The sequence below is a fragment of the Canis aureus genome, chromosome 22 (assembly GCF_053574225.1).
Source record: "Canis aureus isolate CA01 chromosome 22, VMU_Caureus_v.1.0, whole genome shotgun sequence".
NCBI lineage: Eukaryota > Metazoa > Chordata > Mammalia > Carnivora > Canidae > Canis > Canis aureus.
Window position 1 is genome coordinate 48,977,579 of NC_135632.1, and position 26,521 is coordinate 49,004,099.

Genomic DNA, 26,521 nt, shown 5'->3' on the forward strand with positions numbered 1-26,521 from the left:
AAGTCAAAGCTGCGCTGTGATCCGCTCGGGCCGCTCGTGGCTTGCAGCCCGCCAGCTCCCCACCAGCGCGCCGCGGAGCCCGGGAGCCCGGGCGAGGCGGGGCAGAGCGCAGGGCGGCGCGCACCCGGGGCAACCTCCTCGCGCCCGCAGCTTCGCCCCGACGGCCGCTGGGTGCGGAAGGGCGGCAGCGCGGGGCGGGCCGAGGCCGCTGTCCCCGCCTCCCGAGCCTGGCGCTCGCCGCGTCGCGCCGTCCTCCGCCTTCCTCCCTTCCTCTCGGCCGCGGGGCGCGATGGAGAGGGCGCGCGGGGCGGCGGGCGCGCTGCTGGTGCTGCTGTGCGCGGGCTGTGTGCCGCGGGGCGGGCGCGCCCAGTACGAGCGCTACAGCTTCCGCAGCTTCCCGCGGGACGAGCTGATGCCGCTCGAGTCGGCCTACCGCCACGCGCTGGACCAGTACGGCGGCGAGCGCTGGGCGGAGAGCGTGGGCTACCTGGAGATCAGCCTGCGGCTGCACCGCCTGCTCCGCGACAGCGAGGCCTTCTGCCACCGCAACTGCAGCGCGGTGCCCCCGGCCCCGGCCCCGGCCGAGCCCCAGCCCGAGCCCCAGCCCGAGCCCGAGCCCGAGCCCGCCGGCCTCGCCCGCTACCCCGAGCTGCGCCTCTTCCGGGGCCTGCTGCGCCGCGCGCACTGCCTCAAGCGCTGCAAGCAGGGCCTGCCCGCCTTCCGCCAGTCGCAGCCCAGCCGCGAAGTGCTGGCCGACTTCCAGCGCCGCGAGCCCTACAAGTTCCTGCAGTTCGCCTACTTCAAGGCAAGTCGGCCCGCCCCGCCCCGCCCCGGCCCCGCCCCCGCCCCGCCCCCAGGACCGGGCCCCGCCCCCAGGACCGGGCCCGCCCTCCGGGCCTGCGCCCCCGCCGCCTCCGTCCCGGGCGGCCTCGCACCGCCAGTCCCCATCCTGCCTGCCCCCAACTAGCCTTGTCAAAGACGCCTCCAAATCCTGTCCCCCCTCCTTCATCTTAAATAGGGATGAAAGTACTTTTATTCTGGGACAGAGAGGACGTTCGCGGAACTCCCAGGCACCCAACAAGGCCTGCTACGTTTTACCTGTTACTTGAAGCCAGACTCCTTAAAACTCCTTTTTCTCAAGGAAGTGGCGACTTTCAGTAGTAAGACGGGAAGAGGACCAGAGTTGCCGGCTAGCTCCGTCTAAGAGAAGGGGCCCGAGGCCGGGCCAGGGCGGGGCTCCTGGGAGCACACCCCCTGCCTGGAAGGGCCGGGCCGGGCACCGGGACTCCTCGGGGTTGGCGCTCTCCGCTCTCTCCTCTAGGATTTGACACGATTGTCTCCCTCCTTCCTTGTGGCTGCTTAAATTCTGTGACTGCTGGCTAAAAATAGCACAAATTGCAGTTCTTCATCCTTGGAGTCCTTTCTCCTGGGACCCGCAAGTTTTAAGAATGGGCTGAATTCCCTGTTAGTGGATGAAGTGACTTTAACTTGGCGGGTCTTCACCACGTCGTGCCAAGAAAGCCCTCTCAAAGTCCATTTTCTATTTTATAACGATTTAAAAGGAATATACTGCATTTAGTTTAATGACTACAAAAATAGATTCATAAAAAAAAATTCATAGTATATTCCTGACTCTGGAGGTAGAAGTAGTTTTGTTTTTAAGCGTTTCTTTGAGTCTTGGGGCTGCAGGATCTGTGTTTCATATTTCTGAAACAGAGCCACCTCATGTTGCATTCATAAGAGCAATAAAATAGCACAAACCTCTAAGTAGGTGAAAAGCTGAGTTATTCCTGTGCTTACATTTTTATATAAAGTGTTGGCTTTGTGAATGTTTGTCCTGGCAATAAAAAAAAAAATCTTAAAATAGAACCAGGGGATAAAATTAATAAGCTTTAGGACATTGAAAAAATGATGGCTGGCTCATAAAAGCACTATATTTTAGGCAAAAGAATGACTCATTTAATTTGTTGTGTAGCTTTTTGAGTCATATAATTAAGGGGGAAATGTTTTATTTTTAAAACTGGAGAATAGTAGAAGCTGATTTCTTTTATCTACAGATGAATTTGAAACAGGTGATATGGGGGGAGGGCAAGACTATTTTCCTTTAATGTGACTAGAAGGTGAAGGTTTTCTCCTTCATTATGGTGTCTTCAAAGTTTAGGATGGTCACAGCTATTCTTCAAAACCTTTTATAGGTCTCATAACAATCACTTAAGTCAGTAAAACACCGTCTGTCTTGGTATTTTGAGATCTCTTAAAGGACAGGAAAGGTTAAGGATTTTTATTAGCAAGCCAGAATCTTCTCTTAGTTAGTCCAACTGAAAGTCACTGAAGAAGTGATCTTAGGTGATCTTAGGTGGTGTTACTGTATGTTTTTTTTTTTTCCCGATATTTCAATGTTTACATTTTCTCTTCTGATATTTCGATGTTTACATTTTCTTTTCTTTTTTAAAAAACATTTTATTTATTTATTCACAATAGCCACACACAGAGAGGCAGAGACCTAGGCAGAGGGAGAAGCAGACTCTTTGTGAGGAGCCAGATGGGGAACTTGATCCCTGGACCTGGGATCACACCCTGAGCCAAGCTCAGATGCTCAACCACTGAGCCACTCGGGCATCTGAAAGGTGGTTATTTACAAAGACTAGTTATGGTGGGTGTGACTCCCTACCCCTGGGCCAGAAAGAGCATGGAAGAGGACAGTTCCAGGAAACAGGAAGGAGGGAGACCTCGTGAGGAGCTGTGACTGTTAGTCAAGGGGGCACTAGCAGCCCAAGGTGGCTGAAGGAAGGGAGGCAGAAGACTATGTAACCCAACTTTACCCCCTTGCTTCCCTTCAGGCTCCCACTGGGGCTTCTTACTTGTGAACCCCATCGGAAGCTGGAGAGCAACAGAGTGCAAGTCTTGATGGACCATGGAAGTCACTGAGCCCTCAGCTGGAAGCACTGTGTTGAAATACAGGGTTATTTGAAGGACTGAGCATTCTTGTTTAGCAAAAATCGCAGCTCATCCTCCATTGAGTAGATCTCTTTCTTTGTTGTACTCAGGCGAATAATCTTCCTAAAGCCATTGCTGCCGCTCATACCTTTCTACTGAAGCATCCTGATGACGAAATGATGAAGAGAAATATGGCGTATTACAAGAGCTTGCCTGATGCTGAGGACTACATTAAGGACCTGGAAACCAAGTCATACGAGGTACATCTGGGTTTTTACATAGCAGGTAGTTGCAGTGTGAGTGGCTGAGAAAGCGGGTCTTGATGAACAGCTCTTGTCATCTTAGGACCTCTAACGATTTTTGATATCCTTGATGAATATTATGACAATGGATATGATTGACTTCTTAGCACAAAGTTGACCCATTTGAGAATGAGATTTTACATCCCATGATGCTCTTAAAGCCGTCCTTTCTTTTAAATGCTGTATTTTAGAAATAAGGTCATTTGGGGGTACCTGGGTGGCTCAGTCATCCAACTCTTGATTTCAGCTCAGGTCAAGGTCTCAGAGTTGTGAGATCAAGCCCCACCCACGTCAGTCTCCTTGCTCAGCGGGGAGTCTGCTTGGGATTCTCTGTCTCCCTCTCCCTCTGCTCCTCCCCTTAGCTCCTGCTTTCTCTCTCTAAAATAAATAAATAAACCTTAAAAAAAAAAAAGAAATAAGGTTATTTGATCATTTAGTTTTAAGATCGAGGAATAAGGGCAGCCCTGGTGGCTCAGCGGTTTAGCGCCGTCTTCAGCCCAAGGAGTGATCCTGGAGTCCTGGGATTGAGTCCCACCCACATTGGGCTCCCTGCATGGAACCTGCTTCTCCCTCTGGCTGTGTCTCTGCCTCTGTCTCTCTCTCTCTCTCTTTCTCTCTCTCTGTGTGTCTCTCATGAATAAGTAAATAAAATCTTAAAAAAAAAAAAGAGAGGAATAAACTCATGTCTTGGATATCCTCCGTCCCCTATATGTATTGAGGTAGAAATGGAATTGAAGGGCTTGGAGGACTGCTTTGACAAATTAGAGGCTACTGAAATCTGTGCGTCTGCCAAAAGGAGTCTAATGGCAATGAATGAGGAAGAATCGAACTCCTTTCAGCACCTACTATTGTCCAGACCTATCTAGCTTGGGTGCCGGGGGCATGGGTACCAAGGAAGGGCAGGGCAGGGTTGAAAACAGAGATGTGTTGAAAGTGTCCATGGAGAGCTGGTAGATTCCAACCAAAGCCTGACTCTAGGGCTACCTATAGTGTGACCGGACTGGAAGCTCACTGTTTCATTGGTGGTGACCCTCAAATATAGTGTGCAGAGTCTCTATTCTGGTGGCCCTTCAGTTTTCCAGGGAAGAATTCTCCAGCCTTTCTCAGGACTCGGGAAGTGTTGTGCTTGTCCTGAGTGTCTGAGAGCCAGTCTGGGAAGAGGGGAGGGGGCCTCACAGCTGAGCCAGAGACTTCACCTGCTTTTTGGTTCTTGGCCCTGTGCCTCAGCACCCACTCTGCTATGTCTGATCCCTGACCCTCCAGCCCTCCATACATAGAGGCTCTGGAATCAATCACCAGTTTCTGGTGAGGAGCAGTTTTGGGAGGTGGGATCCCTTGGGTGGACAGGTGGGTGTGCGAGGAAACACGGTGCTCCAACAGCCCTGTTCAGACTTTCAGCCCTGTTCTCTATTCCATGCCTAGCACCAGTCTCTGTGGTCACTAGTGCCTACAAAAGCTAACAGGTGTGTAGTGTGCGTGAGGGGTGTGTCACTTCCCCGCCAGACCCTCTTCTGTGATAATTTGGCTTTCTGTCCTTCCAAAAGTTGTTGCAATGTCTTGTCTGTTGCTTGTTCCTTTTCTGTTCTCCTGTGAAAAGGATTTCTGCCTTTTTACCTTCTTCACTGAGGTTTTCACTGGCTTGGGAAGCGGAGCTGAGAGCCCAAGGTCAGTGTGCTGTGCCTAACTGCATGTGGCTAGCCCATTCTCTCCCTCCTTGGAGTCCTGCTGGCTGTGGTGGGGCTGCCCTTCCACGTGCCCACGGGTTCCTTCTCCATGTGTGGTTTTCTTTCAGCTGCCTGCAGTGGCTGCTCGTTTACCCAGCCTCTAGGCCAGTAGTTCAGTTAGCTGCTTTCCTTATTTCCAGGGGCTGCCACCTGCTCAGGAATTTTAGGGAGATCACCCTCTTTACCTGACCCCTGAAGCCTGGTGAAAAGTTCAGGTCTGAGGGGTGGTCCTTAGACACCCTCATTTTGGAGCAACTGAAAAAACAACTCCAAATGGAATGTGCCATATTTCCAGTCCTGCCCTGGACCTTCCATGTTTTCAGGGTCGCGCGTGTACCCAAGATCTCTGCTTATTTCTTGTGACACCAAGCAGCTTCCTCAGCCTTAGTTATTTCTCTCTCTGGTCCTGTCAACAATTAGCAGAAATTCTCTGAAGTTTCTACCACCTGGCACATGGCCACCCTCCCCAGGTAACTAGTACTGATGCACAGCATGCCTATTTTATACTTAACCGTTGGGGAAAGAGTATCTGCCACCTGCTCTCAAGCGTCTATCTTTTCTCTGCTTCAATTTTAAAAATCAGCTTTATTGAGGTGTAACTTATTTAAAATTTATCTACCAATTTTAAGTGTATAATTTAATGAGTTTGGTCAAGGCATGCAATTGTGTAACTTCCACCATAATAACAATATAGAATATTTATATCTCACCTAAAATGTTCCCTTAGGCCCCTTTCCAGTCAAGCCTGTGTCCCAAGCACTGACCTCTGGCAGCTACTTCCCTGGTTTCTGGCACTATGGTTTTTGTTTTTTCTTGATTTGAGTTTAACTTTATTATCAAGCATCTCCTACTTTTTGAATTAAATAAGAAGCGTACCATTGTACATAGGATAGAAAAAGCTAGATGTGTCAGTTCCCGCTTGGTTTCATATTTAATGAAGGGTCAGTATGGTTTTCTTGGAACTAATGAGAGTGGAACTGCATGATGGTCTGGCTCTTTTTGGTTGGACGGCCTGCCTGCTCATGTGTGAGCTTCACCCCCTTCTCCGTGCTTTCCAGAGCCTGTTCATCCGAGCAGTGCGAGCCTACAATGGTGAGAACTGGAGGACGTCTGTCACTGACATGGAGCTGGCCCTTCCCGATTTCTTCAAAGCCTTTTACGAGTGTCTCGCAGCCTGCGAGGGCTCCAGGGAGATCAAGGACTTCAAGGACTTCTACCTTTCCATCGCAGGTTGGTGGCATGTTGTGTTCTACGCATACATGGGACAGCTGCCCTGGGGCACCTGCATGCCTTCCCAGTGGCTTGGGTGACCTCCCAGGAACTTTTGAGCTTCAGTGTGAGTGGCTGGCTGGGTAGGTAATACGTACTCTTGACTCAGTAGGGCCTTCTGGCAAAATACCTGAGTACCATGTTCAAGCACAGGCCTGGAAGGGGGATCTACCAGATCAGCCCTGCTCGGTTATAGGCTTTTGGAAAAATAAAAATGGGTTGAAGAGCAACCCATGTTCAAGAGAACATGACTCATGTTCTATAAATCGTTACTGGTTTCGCCACCCTGAAGGGTGCAGTCCAGTGGTGTGTAGTACTTGTACATTGGTGTACAGCCATCACCACCATTCATCTCCACCACTCATCACTGCATCTTCCCCAACAGACATTCTGTACCCACTGAACACCAGCTCCCCATTCTTCCCGCAGCCCCTGACAACCACCACTCAACTTTCCATCTCTGTGAATTGGATTATTCCAGGTACCTTGGATAAGTAGAATCCTATAGTATTTGTCCTCTTGTGACTGACTTTTTCACTTAGCATGACGTCCTCAAGCCTCACAAATGTTGTAGCAAATTGATTGTCCCTTAAATCTCTTTTCATCCATAGAATTAGATCTGTTTTTTCCCCTGGCTATTGAAAAAATTGGATCATTTGCACTGTAGAGATTCCTATAGTCTGGATTTTGCTGATTGTATCCCTTCGTCCTCTGTTCTCTGTGTTTCTTATAACTTGGTAGCTGAATGTAGAGGCTTGATCAAGCTCAGGTTTGATTTTCTTTCTTTGTGGAGGTTGGGGCACAGGACTACTTCCTAGTTGGTGCTCAGTTCTGGTGTCAAGAGGCACAGGATGTCTGGTCATCTCTTTCTCTGTAATGTCGGCAGCTGCTGGTGCTAATGCTGGACCTCACATGGCCCCTGTTAGCCAGTGTTCTGCTGCTGAGAGGTCCTTCCTTCTAGCATCCCTTCTTGCCTATGTCAGGAAGTACTCCTTACACTCAGACTAAAGGAGGGGTACATAAAGGGTGCTTAGCTGGAGCTGAAGTGTTTTGACTATAGATAAAAGGCAGTTATTAGAAAAGGTAACATTTATTATGCTCTAACTAGATGCCAGGCCCTGTCCTATGCTTTTTATGGGTATTATCTCAATTTTACCATCCTGTGAGAAAGGTACTAGCTTTCTCCCCATTTTACAGCTCGGAAAGTTGAAGCTTAGAGAGCTTAAGTACTATGCTGATAGTCCTCAGGGGGAAGGGCCGGGATTTGAAACCGGGCAGTCTTGACCGTAGGCTCTTCCCTCTCACCTCCAGTGAAATAGTCTCTCCTCATGGATTACATTGGACTTAATCTCATCCTTTCTTTTCTTTTCTTTTCTTTTCAAATAGGTAACATATATGCACATAGTGAAAGACACAAAAGGATATTCTGTAAAAAATAAGTCAAGGTCCTGACTTGAAGATAGATGGTACACATACATGAAGATACCTCAAGATGGATTCATTTATAGAAATGTGGGTGAAGGGATCCCTGGGTGGCGCAGCGGTTTGGCGCCTGCCTTTGGCTCAGGGCGCGATCCTGGAGACCCGGGATCAAATCCCACATCAGGCTCCTGGTGCATGGAGCCTGCTTCTCCCTCTGCCTGTGTCTCTGCCTCTCTCTCTCTGTGACTATCATAAATAAATAAAAATTAAAAAAAAAAAAAAAAAAAAAGAAATGTGGGTGAAGGTGAACCCCCAGGGGGCAAAATGGTACCCTGGGGCTACTAGTAGCTGAATTATTATCTTTTCTAGGCTGAAGGGGAGGAAGGAGTTGCAGGCAGTTAGAAGGAAGTCTTACTTCTATCCACATCTCTTTTACCCATTCCACTCACCCCAAAGATAACCATTTTTATTAGCTTCTGGCTTATATACCTCTAAAAGTTTTTTTTTTTTTTTTGACATAAAATAAGCAAAGATCACTTTATCTTTGATATGCTTAAGATATGTATCTATAGCTGTATTTTTATATGTAGATAGATAATTTAGGAATCTATTTAATTTAAAATTTTTATTTTAAAATAATTTATTTTAATTTTTTAAAAAAAATTTTATTTATTTATTCATGAAAGACACACAGAGAGAGGCAGAGACACAGGCAGAAGAAGAAGCAGGCTCCATGCAGGGATTCAATCCCAGGACCCCGGGATCATGACCTGAGCCAAAGATGATGCTCAACCACTGAGTCACCCAAGTGCCCCTTAATTTTTAATTTTTAAATAATTCCAAATATATAGAGAGGCAGCAAGAGTAGTATAAAACTCTTATAAACTCATTACCCAGATTCACCAATTTTTCACACTGATTGTGCCACATTTACATTATCATTCTCTCTGTAACTGTGTGTATGATTATTATTTTTATTTCAAAACCACTTGAGAGTATGTTGCATACATCATGACCCTTTACCCCATAATAGTTCAGTATATTTCCTAAGAATAACAATATTTTGTATAATAACTGTAACTATAATAGTTATTAAATTAAGCAACTTAATATTGATGTAATACTTTTATCCAGTCTATAGTTTATATTCTAGTTTTGCCAATTATTCCAATAATGTCCTCTAGCAACTTTTTCTTTCTTAGTACAGTCCAGTCCAATACCACATTTCCTATTTATTTGTCATTTTTCTTTAGTGTTCTTTAATCTTGAACAGTTCCTTGGCCTTTGTTTTTATGCCATTGATTTTTTTTTATGCCATTGATATTTTTTTAGAATATAGGCCTGTCACTTTCTAGAATATTCCTCAATTTGGGTTTTTATTACATTCAGGTTGTGCATCTTTGGCTGGAACACTACAGAAGTATGCATGTGTATCCAGATGTGCATGGTGTCTGTTTGCCCCTTACCAGTGATGTTAATTTTTAGGCATTTGGTTAAGGTAATTTCCAGTTTCTAGCTTCTCTGCAATACTGTTTTTCCTTTTGATATTAATAAATAATTTGTGAAGAGATACTTGAAGACTAGGACAATTTGCTGTTCACCAAACTCTATCTCCACTCCTTCCCATACTACCACACACATATTGATTTAGCATATATTGAAGATTCTTGCCTGATTTTTTTCCCTATAAAGGTGTGTGTGTGTGTGTGTGTATGTAAATATATATATATGTATATATATAAAATATGTATTTATATAGTAAGACATAATATATGTCTATTTTTTCTGTATTTTTATGTTTGTTTCTTTCCTAGTGAATAGGTACTATACTTTATACACTGTTCTGTCTCTTGCTTTTTCCACTTAGCCATATATCCTAACTAGCACATAGAGATAATCATTCTTTTTTATTGCTACTGAGTATTCCACTGAGGGGTGGGGAAAATGATGCAGCACAGTTTATTCAACTCTTGGACATTTGGTTGGTGCCAGTCTTTTGCTATTACATGTAATACTGCAATCAGAAACTTTAGGCTTTTTTTTTTTTTTTAACTAAGTGGGGAGGTATGTTTTCAAAGTGGGATTGATATATAACATAAGTGGGATTGATTGTTCAAAGAGTAAATGTCTCTGTAAATTATTTAGTATTTTATTTTATTTAAGATTTTATTTATTTATTCTTGAGAGACAGAGAGAGAGGCAGAGACACAAGCAGAGGGAGAAGCAGGCTCCATGCTGGGAGCCTGACATGGGACTCGATCCTGGGTCCCCAGGATCACACCCTGGGCCAAAGGTGGCACTAAACCGCTGAGCCACCTGGACTGCCCTATTTAGTATTTTAAATTACCATTTTGTATTACTAGCAAAAATGTGTGAGAGTGCCTGTCCTCTACAGTTTTGCTGACAAAATGTATACCGTCGTCTTGGAGCCTTTTGCTGTGAGCTGCATGAAGGGAGAAAAGGCAGGGGGCCAAGGATCATATGGGAGGATTTTAGGGACCAATCCCCAAAGTGGTAGAAGTAGCATTCATCTGTTGTTGCAGTCCACGTTTCATTGGCACAAATAGTTATATGGCGTCAGCCCCACTGCAAGGGAGGCTGGGAACTGAATGAAGCCTTTGACATCTTTCTCTATTTTGATATTTAGGCCTACCTATTCTCTTTTCAAGGTTGTACAGATTCTATTGTTTGTATGTACCATAATTGATTAATCAATATCCTGTTGATGGGCATTTAGGCTATTTCCAACTCTGTTTGGTGTTGCAAACAGTGCTTATGTGTGCCTGTGTCTAGAGAAAATTTCCTAGAAGTGCCAGAGGATATGTGCATTTTAACGTTTGATGCATTTTGCCAAATTGCTATCTAAAAAAAGTGTTCCTGTTTTGCTTCTTCCAACAGAATATGAGAGTATAAGTTTCACCATTTTCTTCTTAACACTGACTGTTATCAAATTTTAAAAATTTTGCTGATTTAAGTGGTAGGTGGTAGCTACACTTGTGGTGAGCATGGCATAACATATATACTCGTGGAATCACTATGTTTTACACCTGAAACTAATGCAACGTGTGTGTCAAGCTACTTCAACAAAACAGGTTTTTTTTGTCTTTTTTTTTTTTTTTTTTTGCCAACTTAGCAGTTTAACATATTTTAAGTGGGATTGTGTTTCTTAATCACAAATGAGGTTTAACATCTTTTCACAATGTTTATTAGCCATTTTTACTGTTTCTTTTCTTTGTCCATCTTTATAATGGGTGTCTGTCTTTTTCTTACTGAATTTCAGTAACTTTGTATATTAAGGATTTTAGTCCTTTTATCATAAGAGTTGCAATATTTTACCTTTATCATCTTTGCCTTTTACCTGGATCATTGAGGGGGGCAGTAGTAGTATAAGAAACTAATCAATGCACTGCTCTGAAAATTTGTGTGTATTGTTTCAGATCATTATGTAGAAGTCCTGGAATGCAAAATACAGTGTGAAAAGAACCTCACCCCAGTTATAGGAGGCTATCCAGTGGAGAAATTCGTGGCTACCATGTATCATTATTTGCAGTTTGCTTATTATAAATGTAAGTAATTATCTTCTACAACATCTTGGGCAAGATCCTTAATCCTCGTAAGGCTCAGCTTCCCATCTGTAAAAAATAGGGATAATAACTCTTACCTCTGGTTGTTGAGAGAATCTGTCAAGGTTGTTTTGATAGCCCTCGTGCTGTGCTTTGCACAAAAAGGCAGCAAGGCCTGGTGATTCAGGGCATGAACCCTGGAGCCGGACTGCCTGGGTTTAAATTTCATCTTCATCACTTACTAACTGCTCCGTGCCTCAGTTTCCTCATCTGTAAATTAGACATAATTGTACTAACCTCATGAAATTGTCATGAGGATGAAGTGAGTTGATATGTGGGGAATGCTTAGGGTATTCATACCCCAGTACATGGCATTATCTCCTCCCTATCATTAGCCTTACCATCCAGACTGAGTTTTATTCCATTTGGTCCTCCTTGGACCTGAAATTCGAGTTAATGGATCAGAACATTCCAAGGAGTCAAAGGGAAACAAATGTTAAGAGAGAAAGTCATTCAGAGTTCAGACTTCAGAGTATATCTCTTTGCCTTTTCCTTCTCTTCCTATAAGTGACATTGCCAAGTGCCACTCGTCTGAGTGGCAGGTGCCTCAGTGCAGTGGTGAGTGCAGGAGGATCCTTCCCACTCAGGAGTGGGTGGTCCTGGGGATTCAGGGATGTGTTGTTGGGAGTGACTGGTTGACCTTGGCACCCACAGCCCTCCTTCGCCACTGTGGCTGTTTTGTTCTGTGTTGAGTCCTCTCCTCTTACAATAGCCACCTGCCTTTTCCTCTCACCTCCTCTCTTCAGGATACACTGAAAGATTTGCCTGCTGAAGGTTAAAAAAGGGACAAAAAAGAAAAAATATTTTTTCTTCTCTATGTATATATTTTTATTTATTTAAAAAATTTTATTTATTTATTCAGTCATGAGAGACTGAGAGAGGCAGAGACATAGGCAGAGGGAGAAGCAGGCTCACCATGGGGAGTCTGATGTGGGACTTGATCCAAGGACCCTGAGATCTTGACCTGAGCCAAAGGCAGACACTCAACCACTGAGCCCCCCAGGTGCCCCTATATATATAATTTTAAATTTTGCTAATCAGGATTGTTTCTGAGAAGGCTCTGTAGCAGTCACTTACACCAGAGCTTAATGAGTGAAGGAACTTGCCTCTTTCAGCAGTGAATCTGTTATTGCAACAGTCTGAACCTCACCTAAGGATGCAATGAGATATCCTGCAATGAGATCAACAGGAGGGAGAGGTGTGTCTTCAACAGATGTCCTTCCTCTTGCACAGAGGGCAGGGGTGAATTTTTGTTTGCCACTGTAATCCTGGCACCAACTCTTAGGTAAAAGATTATTGAGCATAGAAGACAAGAAGCCTTCTCCTCCTCCAACTCCTCCTCCTCCTTCTTCTTCTTTTTTTTTTTTTTTTTTGAGACAGAGAGGGAGTGAGCTGGGAGCTGGGTAGAGGGGCAGAGGAAGAGAGATACTCCCAAGCAGGCTCCATGCTGAGGCTCCTCTTCCTGTAAGTGACATTGCCAAGTGCCACTTGTTAATAAGCATGGAGCCTGACAGGGGGCTCAATTCTATCACCCCAAGATCATAACCTGAGCTAAAATCAAGAGTCAGATCCCCAGCGACTGAGCCACCTAGGTGCCCCAAGTCTTATTCTATACAATCTAGGAACACCCTTTCACATGAGACACACTAAGCTCATAGAGGGTCCCCAGCAAATATTGATTTGGCTGCATTCTAGTGTCAAGGGGACAGGTCTCACTAGCAGTGTTTTTGCTTTTGAAGAGCCCTCCTTTTTATTTTTTACGTATGTATGTATGTATGTATTTTTATTGGAGTTCAATTTGCAAACATATACCATAACACCCAGTGCTCATCCCATCAAGTGCCCCCCTCAGTGCCCATCACCCAGTCACCCCCACCCCCCCGCCCACCTCCCTTTCTACCACCCCTTGTTTGTTTCCCAGAGTTAGGAGTCTCTCATGTTCTGTCTCCCTCTCTGATATTTCCCACTCATTTTCTCTCCTTTCCCCTTTATTCCCTTTCACTATTTTTTATATTCCTCAAATGAATGAGAACATATAATGTTTGTCCTTCTCCGACTGACTTACTTCACTCAGCATAATACCCTCCAGTTCCATCCCTGTCGAAGCAAATGATGGGTATTTGTCCTTTCTAATGGCTGAGGAATATTCCATTGTATACACAGACCACATCTTCTTTATCCATTCATCTTTCGATGGACACCGAGGCTCCTTCCACGGTTTGGCTGTTGTGGACATTGCTGCTAGAAACATCGGGGTGCAGGTGTCCCGGCGTTTCACTGCATCTGTATCTTTGGGGTAAATCCCCAGCAGTGCAATTGCTGGGACGTAGAGCCCTCTTTTTTAGTATTAGTGATTGATTAGTGCTTTCTTTCAAAAAGACTTGTAGTACAAGCTTGTTACAGCAAACATTTCAGAGATATACAGAGAAACATCCAAAGCAAACCACCCATTTGCATCCCTCCCTTCCCCCAAATCCCAGTATTAACTATTTGCTTACATTCAGCCACACTTGGAAGAACCCTGTTTTAATGAGAATTATGGAAATTATGTACATTTAACAAACTTAATTCTGGAAATTCAAAAGTATACATTAGAGAGATGGTATAATAAATTGTAGTATGCCCAAACTGAACTTCAACTTTTATCAACACTTTGCCAATCTTGGATTCACAGTTTAGAAGTTTTCTGTTGGGGCACCTGGGTGACTTAGTTGGTTAAGCATCTGCTTTTGGCTCAGGTCATGATCCCAGGGTCTTGGGATTGGGCTCCCTTCGGGGCTCCCTACTCGGTGAGGAGCCGGCTTCTCCCTTATCCTCTGCCTTTCCACACCTCTCGCTTGTGCTCTGTTTCCTGCTCTCTCCACCTCCCTCTTTCAAATAAATAAAATCTCTAAGAAAAATTAAGTTTTCTGTGGATGAAAACATAAGCTAGTGTTGTTGTTGTTTTGAGTAAGCGGGTGTTTTTATCTCATTTTCACGAAAACCTGTGTTGGCACCTTCCTGAGCTAGGCCCCGTGTTGGACTCTGAAACTTGGGGAAGAATCCGTCAGGTGTTCTAGCCTTCTGAACTGCTTCTGTGTGCTCAAAGCCAGAACACTGGGAGTTTAGAGGTGTTTCAGATACTTCCAGGCTCTGGCAGCTTACTGGTCCTTGGAATCCTCACATACTCTGAAAATCGCCCTGCATATGGAGACTGTGGCAATGACTTAACACCAGTAGACCAAAACCTCTAGCTCTGCTGCCTGCTTCGCAGAAAATCTTTGCTTTCTGGGTTTTTAGGTAAACAGTATGAGTAATATTTACTTCTTGAAATTAGCTTCCTGCAAGTTGGGCCTGTTGTGAACTCTGTCTAGATTATCTACCACACTGAATTTTTTGAGGGCGAGGGCAGATGTTATTTATACTTGAACCCCAGCCTCATTGGCCTTGAAATAAGTACTTCCCCCTGCCTTGTAGACCTTGTGAATAACATGTGTCCTTAAGTGCTCGTTTTAAGGTTGTGGTTACAGCAGACACCCACTGGGTGGCACAATGTATTCATGCCCACATTTTGGTCACCCTGGCCAACCAGACCTTTAGCAAAGGTAGTGGTTTGTAAATTGGAGTGTCCTGTGCCAGCATATATACAGGGGCTTGTGGTTTATCACCTCTTTCCCCTTGCCCACTCCACCCCCAAAACAAATCCCAACCCCTGCAGATCCCCTATGCTGGAAGTGCCGCCATAGATGGGGCAACTCTAAGGAAGGATGCTACAAGTGGGAACCCCAGTTTCCAGGAGATGGCAACACCAAGTGACTTCAGATTTCTTCCAGCCCAGAAGGCCCACCATCTTTTAGGTCTTCTAGGTTTAGTTAGCTTTAGGCAGGCTGCCTGGATCTGGGGATTGTGGTGTCATCCAGGGGGGACCCAGGACATCCTCCCTACCTCCTTACCTCCCTACCTCCCTCAGCCCCAGGACAGTCCAGGCCTTGAGACCCAGCCTTCCCAGCTCAGGTCAGCGGAGCCTCAAGTAGAATATAGCAGACAATTCTGCAAAGGCATCTGCCCAATGAGGAACTTCTATGTTTCAAAACTGCTCCCGGGCTGCCGTGGAGACCCAGCCTGTGACCGGCTCACCCAGGCAGGCTTCTGGTGCATCACAGGCTTTCCCAACCAGGGGTGTGGAGAAGAGGCTTGCCCATGGATATTTCCTTTAGGAAGCTGTGTTGGCGATGGGAATTTCAGGGCACGGTTTGCTGATTCCTGTTCTCTTTTCTCCCCGGCCTCAGTGAACGACCTGAAGAACGCAGCCCCCTGTGCGGTCAGCTACCTGCTCTTTGACCACAATGACAAGGTCATGCAGCAGAACCTGGTGTATTACCAGTACCACAGGGACAAGTGGAGCCTCTCGGACGAGCATTTCCAGCCCAGACCAGTAGGTGCCTGGGCGCTGGGCATCATGTTTGTGGGCCTCCTCTTCATTCTCACTTTCAGGGGACTGTTTGGAATGCATGAAAGGAAATCCTTTTTTCTTTTCTGGGTTTTTGTTGTTTTTTGTTTTGTTTTTGTCTTTTAATATTTTACTGCTCTGTTCTGATTCCCAAATCAGTAAAAACTGCAAATTTCAAACATTACAAAAATGTTTTGCTAACAAAGTGAAATTCCTTCGAAATCCCAAACCTTTTTTTTACCCCTTGCCTTATAGCTATGTATTTGCTCATATATACAGCATGTATTTATTTATCTATATATCAGCATGTACAGAAACAGGGTCATACTTTACCTGCTGTTGTGCACCTTGCTTGTCTTCTCAACAATTCATCATGAACGTTTTTCATGTCACACTCATACACCTGCTTGTTTTTTAACACCTCCAAGGTAGATTCGTTTATGGATGGGCCATCATTTAATTCACTTGATGGACAAGCTCAGCTTTTCATGTGTTGTCACAGAATTCAGGGATTATGTATTACTTTTTTTTTTTTTTAAGATTTTATTTATCTATTCATGAGAGATACAGAGAGGCAGAGACAAAGGCAGAGGGAGAAGCAGGCTCCACGCAGAGAGCCCAACATGGTACTCGATCCTGGGACTCCAGGATCACGCCCTGGGCCAAAGGCAGGGGCTAAACCGCTGAGCCACCCAGGGATCCCTATGTATTACTTTTAAAAGACCTTTTCTAATTAGTCTTTGCCCTTAACTTGTATTTTCTTTCTATTTTTTTTTTTAAGATTTTATTTATTTATTCATGAGAGATACAGAGAGAGGCAGAGACATAGGCAGAGGGAGAAGCAGTCTCCCTGCAGGGAGCCTGATGCAGGACTCGATCCTAGGACCCTGGGATCATGACCTGAGCCAAAGGCAGATGCTCAGTCACTGAGCCACCCAGGCGTCCCTTAACTTGTATTTTCATTGGGATTTTTTATATGCTGCCCTAGTTTGCCATATATAGGTTTTCCTTCATACCTCATTCCCCTGCCAACACACACACACAATCTCTCTCTCTCTCTCTCTCTCTCTCTCTCTCCCTCTCCCCCTCTGTCTCTTTGTGTCTCACTCTTTCACTCACTTGGGGCTGGCCACTCTTTTTTAATTGAGATATGATCCACAGAGAGTAAAATTCATGCCTTTAAAATGTACAATTTATTGTTTCCAGTAGATTGACAGAGTTGTACAATCATGACCACCATCCAATTTTAAACATTTGCATCACCCCCTAAAGAAATCCATACCCTGTTTCCCCCTCCTCCCAGTTCTGACATCAAAGGGTTGGTCATAGAAACTGTTCTGTTTTTGTCTGAACAGGAAGCAGTTCAGTTCTTTAACGTGACTACACTCCAGAAAGAGTTGTATGACTTTGCTAAGGAAAATATAATGGATGATGATGAGGTAAGTTTTCATGTTTAGCACACGTCTGGCTAAGAGAAAATATTACTCACATCTTTGCAGAAATCACCTGAAGGCCAAGTCATCCCTGAAACAGAAGGGGACTTTGAGAAATACGGTTTCTGTAGGCATTTTAAGAAAAATCAGAGCACTGGCAGGGGGACACAGCTTTCTTTTTTTTTTTTTAATAATAAATTTATTTTTTATTGGTGTTCAATTTGCCAACATACAGAATAACACCCAGTGCTCATCCTGTCAAGTGCCCCCCTCAGTGCCCGTCACCCATTCACCCCCACCCCCTGCCCTCCTCCCCTTCCACCACTCCTAGTTCGTTTCCCAGAGTTAGGAGTCTTTATGTTCTGCCTCCCTTTCTGATATTTCCTACCCATTTCTTCTCCCTTCCCTTCTATTCCCTTTCACTATTATTTATATTCCCCAAATGAATGAGACCATATAATGCTTGTCCTTCTCCGATTGACGTATTTCACTCAGCATAATACCCTCCAGTTCCATCCACATCGAAGCAAATGGTGGGTATTTGTCATTTCTAATGGCTGAGTAATATTCCATCGTATACATAGACCACATCTTCTTTATCCATTCATCTTTCGATGGACACCGAGGCTCCTTCCACAGTTTGGCTATTGTGGCCATTGATGCTATAAACATCGGGGTGCAGGTGTCCCGGCGTTTCATTGCATCTGTATCTTTGGGGTAAATCCCCAACAGTGCAATTGCTGGGTCGTAGGGCAGGTCTATTTTTAACTCTTTGAGGAACCTCCACACAGTTTTTCCAGAGTGGCTGCACCAGTTCACATTCCCACCAACAGTGTAAGAGGGTTCCCTTTTCTCCGCATCCTCTCCAACATTTGTGGTTTCCTGCTTTGTTAATTTTCCCCATTCTCACTGGTGTGAGGTGGGATCTCATTGTGGTTTGGATTTGTATTTCCCTGATGGCAAGTGATGCAGAGCATTTTCTCATGTGTGCGTTGGCCATGTCTATGTCTTCCTCTGTGAGATTTCTCTTCATGTCTTTTGCCCATTTCATGATTGGATTGTTTGTTTCTTTGGTGTTGAGTTTAATAAGTTCCTTATAGATCTTGGAAACTAGCCCTTTATCTGATATGTCATTTGCAAATATCTTCTCCCATTCTGTAGGGTGTCTTTTAGGTTTGTTGACTGTATCCTTTGCTGTGCAGAAGCTTCTTATCTTGATGAAGTCCCAGTAGTTCATTTTTGCTTTTGTTTCTTTTGCCTTCGTGGATGTATCTTGCAAGAAGTTACTGTGGCCGAGTTCAAAAAGGGTGTTGCCTGTGTTCTCCTCTAGGATTTTGATGGAATCTTGTCTCACATTTAGATCTTTCATCCATTTTGAGTTTATCTTTGTGTATGGTGAAAGAGACTGGTCTAGTTTCATTCTTCTGCACGTGGATGTCCAATTTTCCCAGCACCATCTATTGAAGAGACTGTCTTCCTTCCAGTGGATAGTCTTTCCTCCTTTATCGAATATTAGTTGACCATAAAGTTGAGGGTCCACTTCTGGGTTCTCTATTCTGTTCCATTGATCTATGTGTCTGTTTTTGTGCCAGTTCCACACTGTCTTGATGAACACAGCTTTGTAGTACAGCCTGAAATCTGGCATTGTGATGCCCCCAGATATGGTTTTCTTTTTTAAAATTCCCCTGGCTATTCGGGGTCTTTTCTGATTCCACACAAATCTTAAAATAATTTGTTCTAACTCTCTGAAGAAAGTCCATGGTATTTTGATAGGGATTGCATTAAACGGGGACACAGCTTTCTAGGAAACCCAGGTCATTAGCACCACATTTCCTGACAATATAGAGGAACCCATCATAGAAGTCATCCAGTGATCATTTTTTAACTTTATAAAGTCATAATGGATTTTCAATGACTCAGTGCCCTGAAAACACTTGGAAAGCCTCATTCATCCCAGGTTTTCTGGGATATTATTATCAATCTCTTTTTTTCTTTTTCTTTTTGTAAATTCGGTCCTTGCTCAGTCATTTTATCATTGTTTGAGATTGCTTGAAATTCCTGATTCCTACTCAGCTGTCTCTCTTTTTTTTTTTTTAAGTTTTTATTTAAGTAATCTCTACAGCCAGTGTGGGGCTTGATCTCATGACCCTGAGTCCAGTCACATGCTCCTCTTACTGAGCCAGCCGGGCTCCCCTCAGCTGATTCCTTTTCTGACAAAGACTCCACTGCTGTTGGAGCAGTCATTTTGGGGTGGGGCAGCCTAGTCACAGGATAGTCCTTATTACGGGTAGTATTTAGAGAGATGTGTTTGAAACAAACCAGAACCTGCTTCCTAAGGCAGCTAGGGACTTGCCAGCTTTTAGAGCTTGTTCTGACCTGACCCCTTACTTCATAGATGAAGGGCCTGGGGTCAGGAAAGTTCTATGAGCTGCTAGACCAGACTTAGAGGCCCTGAGACTCCAGGTTTTCTCTTTCACTGCCCTGCTTTTTGGTGAAGGACTTCTAAATAAGATATTATCTTGGAAAAAAAAAAAAGATATTATCTTGGAATTTGTTTTCCATGCTCAAATCTGCATGGGGTGGACTCATCACTAGCATGTGCTAAATTTCCCAGGGCTTTGGTTTTCTGCCTATAAAATGGAACTAATAATGTTGACCTCACTGGGTTGGGGAAATGAAGTACCATGTTGCATGTGGAAGTGCTTTAGAGACTAAGAAGGGGTCATTGTGCTCATGAGTCTTAGGTTGTGTTAAGAAGCAGAGCCTGAGATAAAGTCACAAGGATGCTGCAAAGGAAGGAGTGCTGGCTACATACAAGTTTGGCTGCTCTCATTTGGAAAGTAGAGAAAAATGTATTTAAAAAAAAGGAAGAGTTGAGTTCCTAATAATCCAGAGCAAGCCACTATTGCTATTTTGGTATACATACTTCCAATGTTTCCTGTACATCTTCCAAAATGTATTCATAATAAACCCATCTGTAATAGATACCATGGCTATTCCACTTAATATGGTAATATGAGAAAGTACCCTTGTTATGTTTTTCTAGAACAGATTTATTGAAATATTATTCACACACCATAAATTCTCCTTTTTAAAGTACACAATATAGTGGATTTTAGTATACTCACAAGTTGTGCATCCATCACTTCTAATTTTAGGGCATTTTTATCACCCCCAAAAGAAATTGCAAACCTGTTAGTAGTCATTCCCCATTCCTTCTTCTCTGCCAACCTCTCCCTCACTTCTGTCCCCACCCCCTGGCAACTACTAATCTACTTTCTGTCTCTGGATTTGTCTGTTCTGGGCATTTCATATAAGTGGAATCTTATGCTAAGTGGTTTTCTATGACTAGCTTCTTTCACTGAGCATAATGTTTCCAGGTTCAACTATGTTGTAATATATGTTATGTTACATGTAAAATTCCCTTTTATTGCTGAATAATATTCCACTGTACATATATATCACATTTTGTTTACCTGCTCCTCTGTTGATGGACATTTGTACTGGGTTATTTCCACTTTTTTGACTACTTTGAATAATGATGCTATATGAACATTTGTGTACATGTTTTTGTTTGGACAGAAGTTTTTAATTCTCTTAAATACCAAGAGAGTATATATGTGGAAATGGTCATACAGTAGCTCTGCAGTTAACTTTTTGGGGAATTCCAGACTGTTTTCCAAACTGGCTGCACCATTTTGCATTCCCACCAGTGATGTATGAAATTTCCAACTTGCCATATCTTTGTGCACTCATTGGTGTTTGTCTTTTTTATTTTAGCCATTCTAGTAGATGTGAAGTAGTATTTCATTGCAGTTTTGATTTTCATTTCCCTAATGACCAATGATGTCGAGTATTTTTTCATATGTTTAATAGCCATTTGTATATCATCTTTGGAGAGATGTCTAGTCTATTCAAATTCTTTATCCAGTTTTTTAAATTGGGTTTCTTGTCTTTATTGTTGAAGTGTAAGAGTTCCTTATGTATTCTGGTTATAAGTCCTCTGGCAGATATATGAATTGCAAATGTTTTCTTGCAATCTGTGGGTTGTCTTTTCATTTTCTTAATGGTGTCTTGAAGCATAGGAGTTTTAAATTTTGATGAGATCCAATGTATCTTTTTTTTTCTTTTTTGTTTGTGTTTTTGGTATCAATATCTAAGAAACTATCACTTACTCCAAGATCATGAAAATTTACTCCTACTTTTTAAGATTTCTATAATTTTAAGACTTTTTTTAAAAAGATTTTTTTTTTTGTTTGAGAGGGAGAGTGCACAAGCAAGGGAAAGGTAGAAGGAGAGAGAAGCAGACTCCCTGCTGAGCAAAGAGCGTGATGTAGGGCTCCATCCCAGGATCCTGGCATCATGACCTGAGCCAAAGGTAGATGCTTAACCAGCTGAGCCACCCAGGTGCCCCAATTTTAAGACTTTAGATCTACAATCTATTTTGACTTAATTTTACATATGATGTGAGGTAGGGGTTCAGTTTCATTCTTTTATATATTGATATCCAATTTCCCAGCACCATTTGTTGAAAAGATTTTCTTTTCCATTGAATTGTCTTGGCACTCTGTAGGAAATCAATTGACCATAAATGCGAGGGTTCATATCTAGACACTGAATTCTAACCCATTGATCCAGATTTCTATCCTGACGCCAGTACCACACTGTCTTGAATACTGTAGCTTTGTACTACATCTTGAAATTGAAAGTGCGAGTCTTCTAACTTCATTCTTCTTCTAGATTATTTTGGCTATTCTGGATCCCTTGCATTTCCATATAAACAATAGGATCAGTTTGCCAATTTCTACAAAAGGCTGCTGGGTTTTTTTATAGGAATTGTGCTAAATCTGAAGATCCTTTAGATAGTATTGACATCTTAACAGTATTAAGTCTTCTGATCCATTAACATGGGATATCTTTCTATTTCTTTAGGTTTTCTGTAATTTCCTTCAATAATGTTTTCTTAAATTTCATTATTCTTGATGCTGTTGCAAATGGAATTTTTTCATTTTTATTATTCAATTGTTCATTGCTAGAATATAGAAATACAATGGATTCTGTATATTGATATTGTAATTCTGCAAATTTGTTGAACTTGTTTATTCTAACAGTTGTTTGGGTATATGTGTATGTGTGTGTGAGTATGTGTGTCTATTGCTTAGGAGTTTCTATATGCAAGATCATGTTATTTATGAATAGAGGTGATTTTACTTCTCTTCCAATCTGGATGACATTTTTTTTTTTCTAATTGCCCTGACTAAAACCTCCAGTAAAATGTCAAATAGAAATAGATAGACATTCTTGTTTTGTTCCCAATCTTGTTCAATTTTGTGTTAGCATTAAGAGTGATGCTAGCTGTGGAGTTTTTTTGTAGATGACCTTTGTCAAGTTGAGAAAGTTCCCCTTCTATTCCTAGTTTGTCAAATATTTTTATCATGAAGTGGTGTTGAATTTTGTCATTTGCTTTCTTCTGCATCTATTGAGAAGATTGTGTAGTTTTTGTTAACCTTGTTTGTTAATGTTTATTATAAAAATTATTTTTTAATGATTCCATGGTAGGGATCTTTTAAAGTAAAGTTTTTTGTTTTTATAGGTTTTTAGGTTGTTTCCAATTTTTTGCTTTCACAAATAACATCACTGTGACTAAATTGGTTACCTTTTTTCTGGTCATTTCCTTAGAATAAATTCCCATGGGTGGAATTCCTGGGTCTAAGACTATCAACATTTTTTTAAAAGATTTTATTTATTTATTGATGAGATACAGAGAGAGAGAGAGAGAGAGAGAAAGAGAGAGAGAGAGGCAGAGACGCAGGAGGAGGGAGAAACAGGCTCCATGCAGGGAGCCCGATATGGGACTCAATCCCGGATCTCCAGGATCACTCCCCAGGCCGAAGACGGCACTAAACCGCTGAGGGACCCAGGCTGCCCAAACTATCAACATTTTGAAGGCTTTTGATGTACAAAGACAATATGTTTAGAAAAAATCATAGATATTATTACAAGAGAACTTTTACTTATTTGGTAAGGCTTTGTCATGTCACAGATGAGGAAATAAATTCAGAAAGGTAGAGTGACTTGCTCAAAGTTAGCTAGTTAGTAATTATCCATTGAACACAGGCTTATTCTTGGCTTTTGTATTCTTGGACTTGACACTGTCAAGATAAAAAAAGGAGCCTGTTGGAAGTCGTGGAAGTAGTTAACTTATTAATCAAAGCTCTAAAATTGTGAAAGAATTAATCCATCTCTAAAGAACAAGCTATTTTCTTTCCTATATAATATCAAATTATGGCAAGTAATTATTTGAAACAAAGTATAATCAATATAATAAAGTTCTTAGTTTAATCTTTAAAATTTCCAAAGGACAAAATACTACATTGAAACAAAACAATATGATTTAGCTACTGAAGTTAGGGGCATTCTCCATCATTATCTTTCTGGGGTTGCAATGTGTTCTTAGAGCTCCTGAAAGTTTGCACACTGATTAAAAATTTTGCAGATGGGATCCCTGGGTGGCGCAGCGGTTTGGCTCCTGCCTTTGGCCCAGGGCGCGATCCTGGAGACCCGGGATCGAATCCCACATCAGGCTCCCAGTGCATGGAGCCTGCTTCTCCCTCTGCCTATGTCTCTGCCTCTCTCTCTCTCTGTGACTATCATAAATAAATAAAAAATTAAAAAAAAATAAAATAAATAAGTAAAATGGAAAACCTTTAAAAAAAATTTTGCAGATGCTTATTATGATTTCAGAAACTTATGAAACAGACTGAAATAGATGCTTCAAGTTTTAGGTTCTGATGGTTTTCTTAGGGAAGATCTGAAAAAATAGATTTAATTTGCAGGATTGATTTATTGAGGGAGTGCTGTCAGGTAGGACAGAAGTGAGGTTCAAGGGAAGGAGCCATGAATATATATGGTCTCAGCTGGAGTCAAGCTTAGCCTGATCCCATGGGACCTCTGGAGCATGAATTGTACCACAGAGCTCTGTGTGCATTTTGTAGGCAGCCTATCATTCTCTCCTTGGTTGTTGGCAGCCTAGAGAAGTTGGTGTGTAAACTTCCTGGTGGGGCTGCTCCTTTTGGTTAAGGTCAATTGTCCACAGAAGGGGCAGCTATCAGCCATCAGCAATTAACACCCCCAGCATCTGGGGGTAGATCTGAGAAGGTAGATCTGAGCTAGGCTGTCAGTGCCTCCACTATAACAGGCCACAGAGGGGATTATGTTTCTTTCCTCTGTATCACCTTGGGTACCTATTAGTGTGCTAAGAGCAAACAATACCATCATCCATGTCACAGCAGCCACACAGTAGGAAACAGTAACTCTGGGAACAGCTGTCATGGCCATACGTATAATCCCTTTACTGTATTTTCCTTTTGGAGTCCCGAAAGCAAGTGAAGAACATTGTTTTTTCAATCAGTAATCTTCCACTTACATAATCTCAGGGATGACATGATAGAATTATTTGATGAAAATAATAAGCCACCCCCTCTTTACATCTCATGTACTTGGGAGATTTCCCAACTATTCTCAGATGCTGAGATTTTATAACAGGAAGCATGTTAAAATATCAAAAAGAGCAAATAGACTCTTGGACTGTGATGGCGACCTCTGTGAAGGAAGCCAAGCTTTAGCAGGGGGCTGATTACTATCAGTGGGGCTGACCCTCATGGGAGTGTGACTTGGCCTCCTTGGTGATTCACTGATTTTTGGCAGTAAAGAGAATGGGTGTCATCAACTGGGCCCAACTGTGTTGTGAGAGAAAAGTCAATACAGAGAAGGAAATCAGAAAGTGTGTTGAATTATTTCAGGTTGAGGCTTAAGTCTGATTGCAGAAGGAGGGAGCAGGTGGGCTCCGGATCCTGACAGTGGGCAAGTGGGTCCCACTCTACCCAAGAAAATGTCTTGTAAAGGGAGTACCTGCTTGAGCCACACTAGCACTATGCACATATACTATCAATCATTCTTCCTTTCACAGATTTCCCACGTTCTGCGTGCTAGGTCCTCAGGAAGAAAAGCAGCTTAGGTCTTGGTCCTTGAAAAGCTCATGGTCTACTGATCAAGGCAGAAAGGGAACAGATAGAGTGTTCTTGTGGAATAACTGCTAAGGGGTGGGCGATGCCAGAAAAGGGGGCACTAAAAAGGTCTTTCAGAGGGTGGCTGGATTGCCCCCTTCCCTCAGGCCATCTGTGGGGGTTCCTGAGCACTTGACTCCATATTCACATGGAGTGGAAACCAGGTCCCTCCCAGGGGTGAGTCAGGTCCTCTGGGCCCAAGCGCAGTGGGGGGCAGCCCATTCAGGCAGTTGGCAGTGGCGCCTTAGAGATAGTCTCTGCTTACTAGCACTCTCAAAGTCAGCCCACTTAACAGAAGTGTCCTGTTGTCTCTTACAGGGAGAGGTTCTGGAATATGTGGATGATCTCTTGGAGCTGGAGGAGACTGGCTAGTCCACAGCAAAGATGTGTCCCTTGATGTTCAGGAGACCCAGATTGTTCGTCTTCCTTTCCCCAGCACCCCACGTGGTTGATACCTCAAAGCATTCTATTTACTCTGTGAAGTGAAAGAGAAGCCTCATCTCTTACTACATCCAATAAGGGGTGAGCCTGCCTTCTCCGTGACTACACCTGCCTCCCCATGGTCTTCCCATGTTCACACCTGCCTTCTCCTCATTCACACCTGCCTTTCTCACCATTTTGGCTGGAAGGACAGATTTCCATTTTTTCCCCCAGAAAATCACTATCATTTTTTTAATAAGAAAAATACTCCTAAAATTAGCTCTTCCAGATTTTAGACCCCATTATCCCCATGCCCTGATCCAAGAAAAACTGTGGAAAACAAAGGCCAAACTTCTCCACACCTTACGACAGCCTATATGTGGTCTGACCTGCACCATTTCTGGCACCCACTGAAAGACCTCTGTCTTTCAAGTGTCTGTCTTACCCCTCCAAGTTGGGTAGATAGTGCAGACTACAGAAATATGGATTTTTGCCCAGCACTTCTACATCTCCAAAGTCTTAAAATGGTTGGTCGGTCCCCCTTGGGGACAATTGTCAGTTACAAGTCTCAGAGTTGGGAATGGAAGAAAGCAGAGGGAGTCTAGTTTCATTCATTTTTCAATAAATATTTATTGAGTACCTACTACTCACTGGAAATACCACACAGAATGACAGAAAAAAAAAAAAAAACCCTTCCTCTGGAGCCTACATCCTATAAGGAGAGACAGACAACAAATAAATAAGAATAAATATATACAAACTATCAATAGTAATAATTGCTATGGAGAAAAATAAAGCAGGGAAGTGAGTATGGAAGCCTGAAGAGGAGCCTACAGTTTTAAATAGGATGGTCAGGGAAGACTTCACTGAGAAGGTGATATCAAAGTAGAGACTTT

The 26,521-nt window shown here is 43.1% G+C and overlaps 1 protein-coding gene across 1 annotated transcript; it reads left to right on the top strand.

The window, feature by feature from the left end:
* The first annotated feature begins 268 nt into the window (after positions 1-268).
* On the top strand, positions 269-26,392 carry CRTAP (cartilage associated protein). Its single transcript, XM_077865930.1, has 7 exons — positions 269-805; positions 3,048-3,197; positions 6,022-6,193; positions 11,092-11,220; positions 15,546-15,691; positions 17,062-17,145; positions 25,524-26,392. Exons 1-7 carry the CDS (start codon positions 290-292, stop codon positions 25,575-25,577), a joined length of 1,251 nt encoding a protein of 416 aa, XP_077722056.1. The 5' UTR covers positions 269-289; the 3' UTR covers positions 25,578-26,392.
* Positions 26,393-26,521: the final 129 nt, after the last annotated feature.

Excerpts from the sequence above, each read along its gene's own strand:
- CRTAP (XM_077865930.1), top strand. The coding sequence starts at position 290 with ATGGAGAGGGCGCGCGGGGCGGCGGGCGCGCTGCTGGTGCTGCTGTGC. Across the intron at positions 6,194-11,091 it reads CTTCTACCTTTCCATCGCAG|ATCATTATGTAGAAGTCCTG; the intron begins GTTGGTGGCATG and ends GTATTGTTTCAG. Across the intron at positions 15,692-17,061 it reads AGCATTTCCAGCCCAGACCA|GAAGCAGTTCAGTTCTTTAA; the intron begins GTAGGTGCCTGG and ends TTGTCTGAACAG.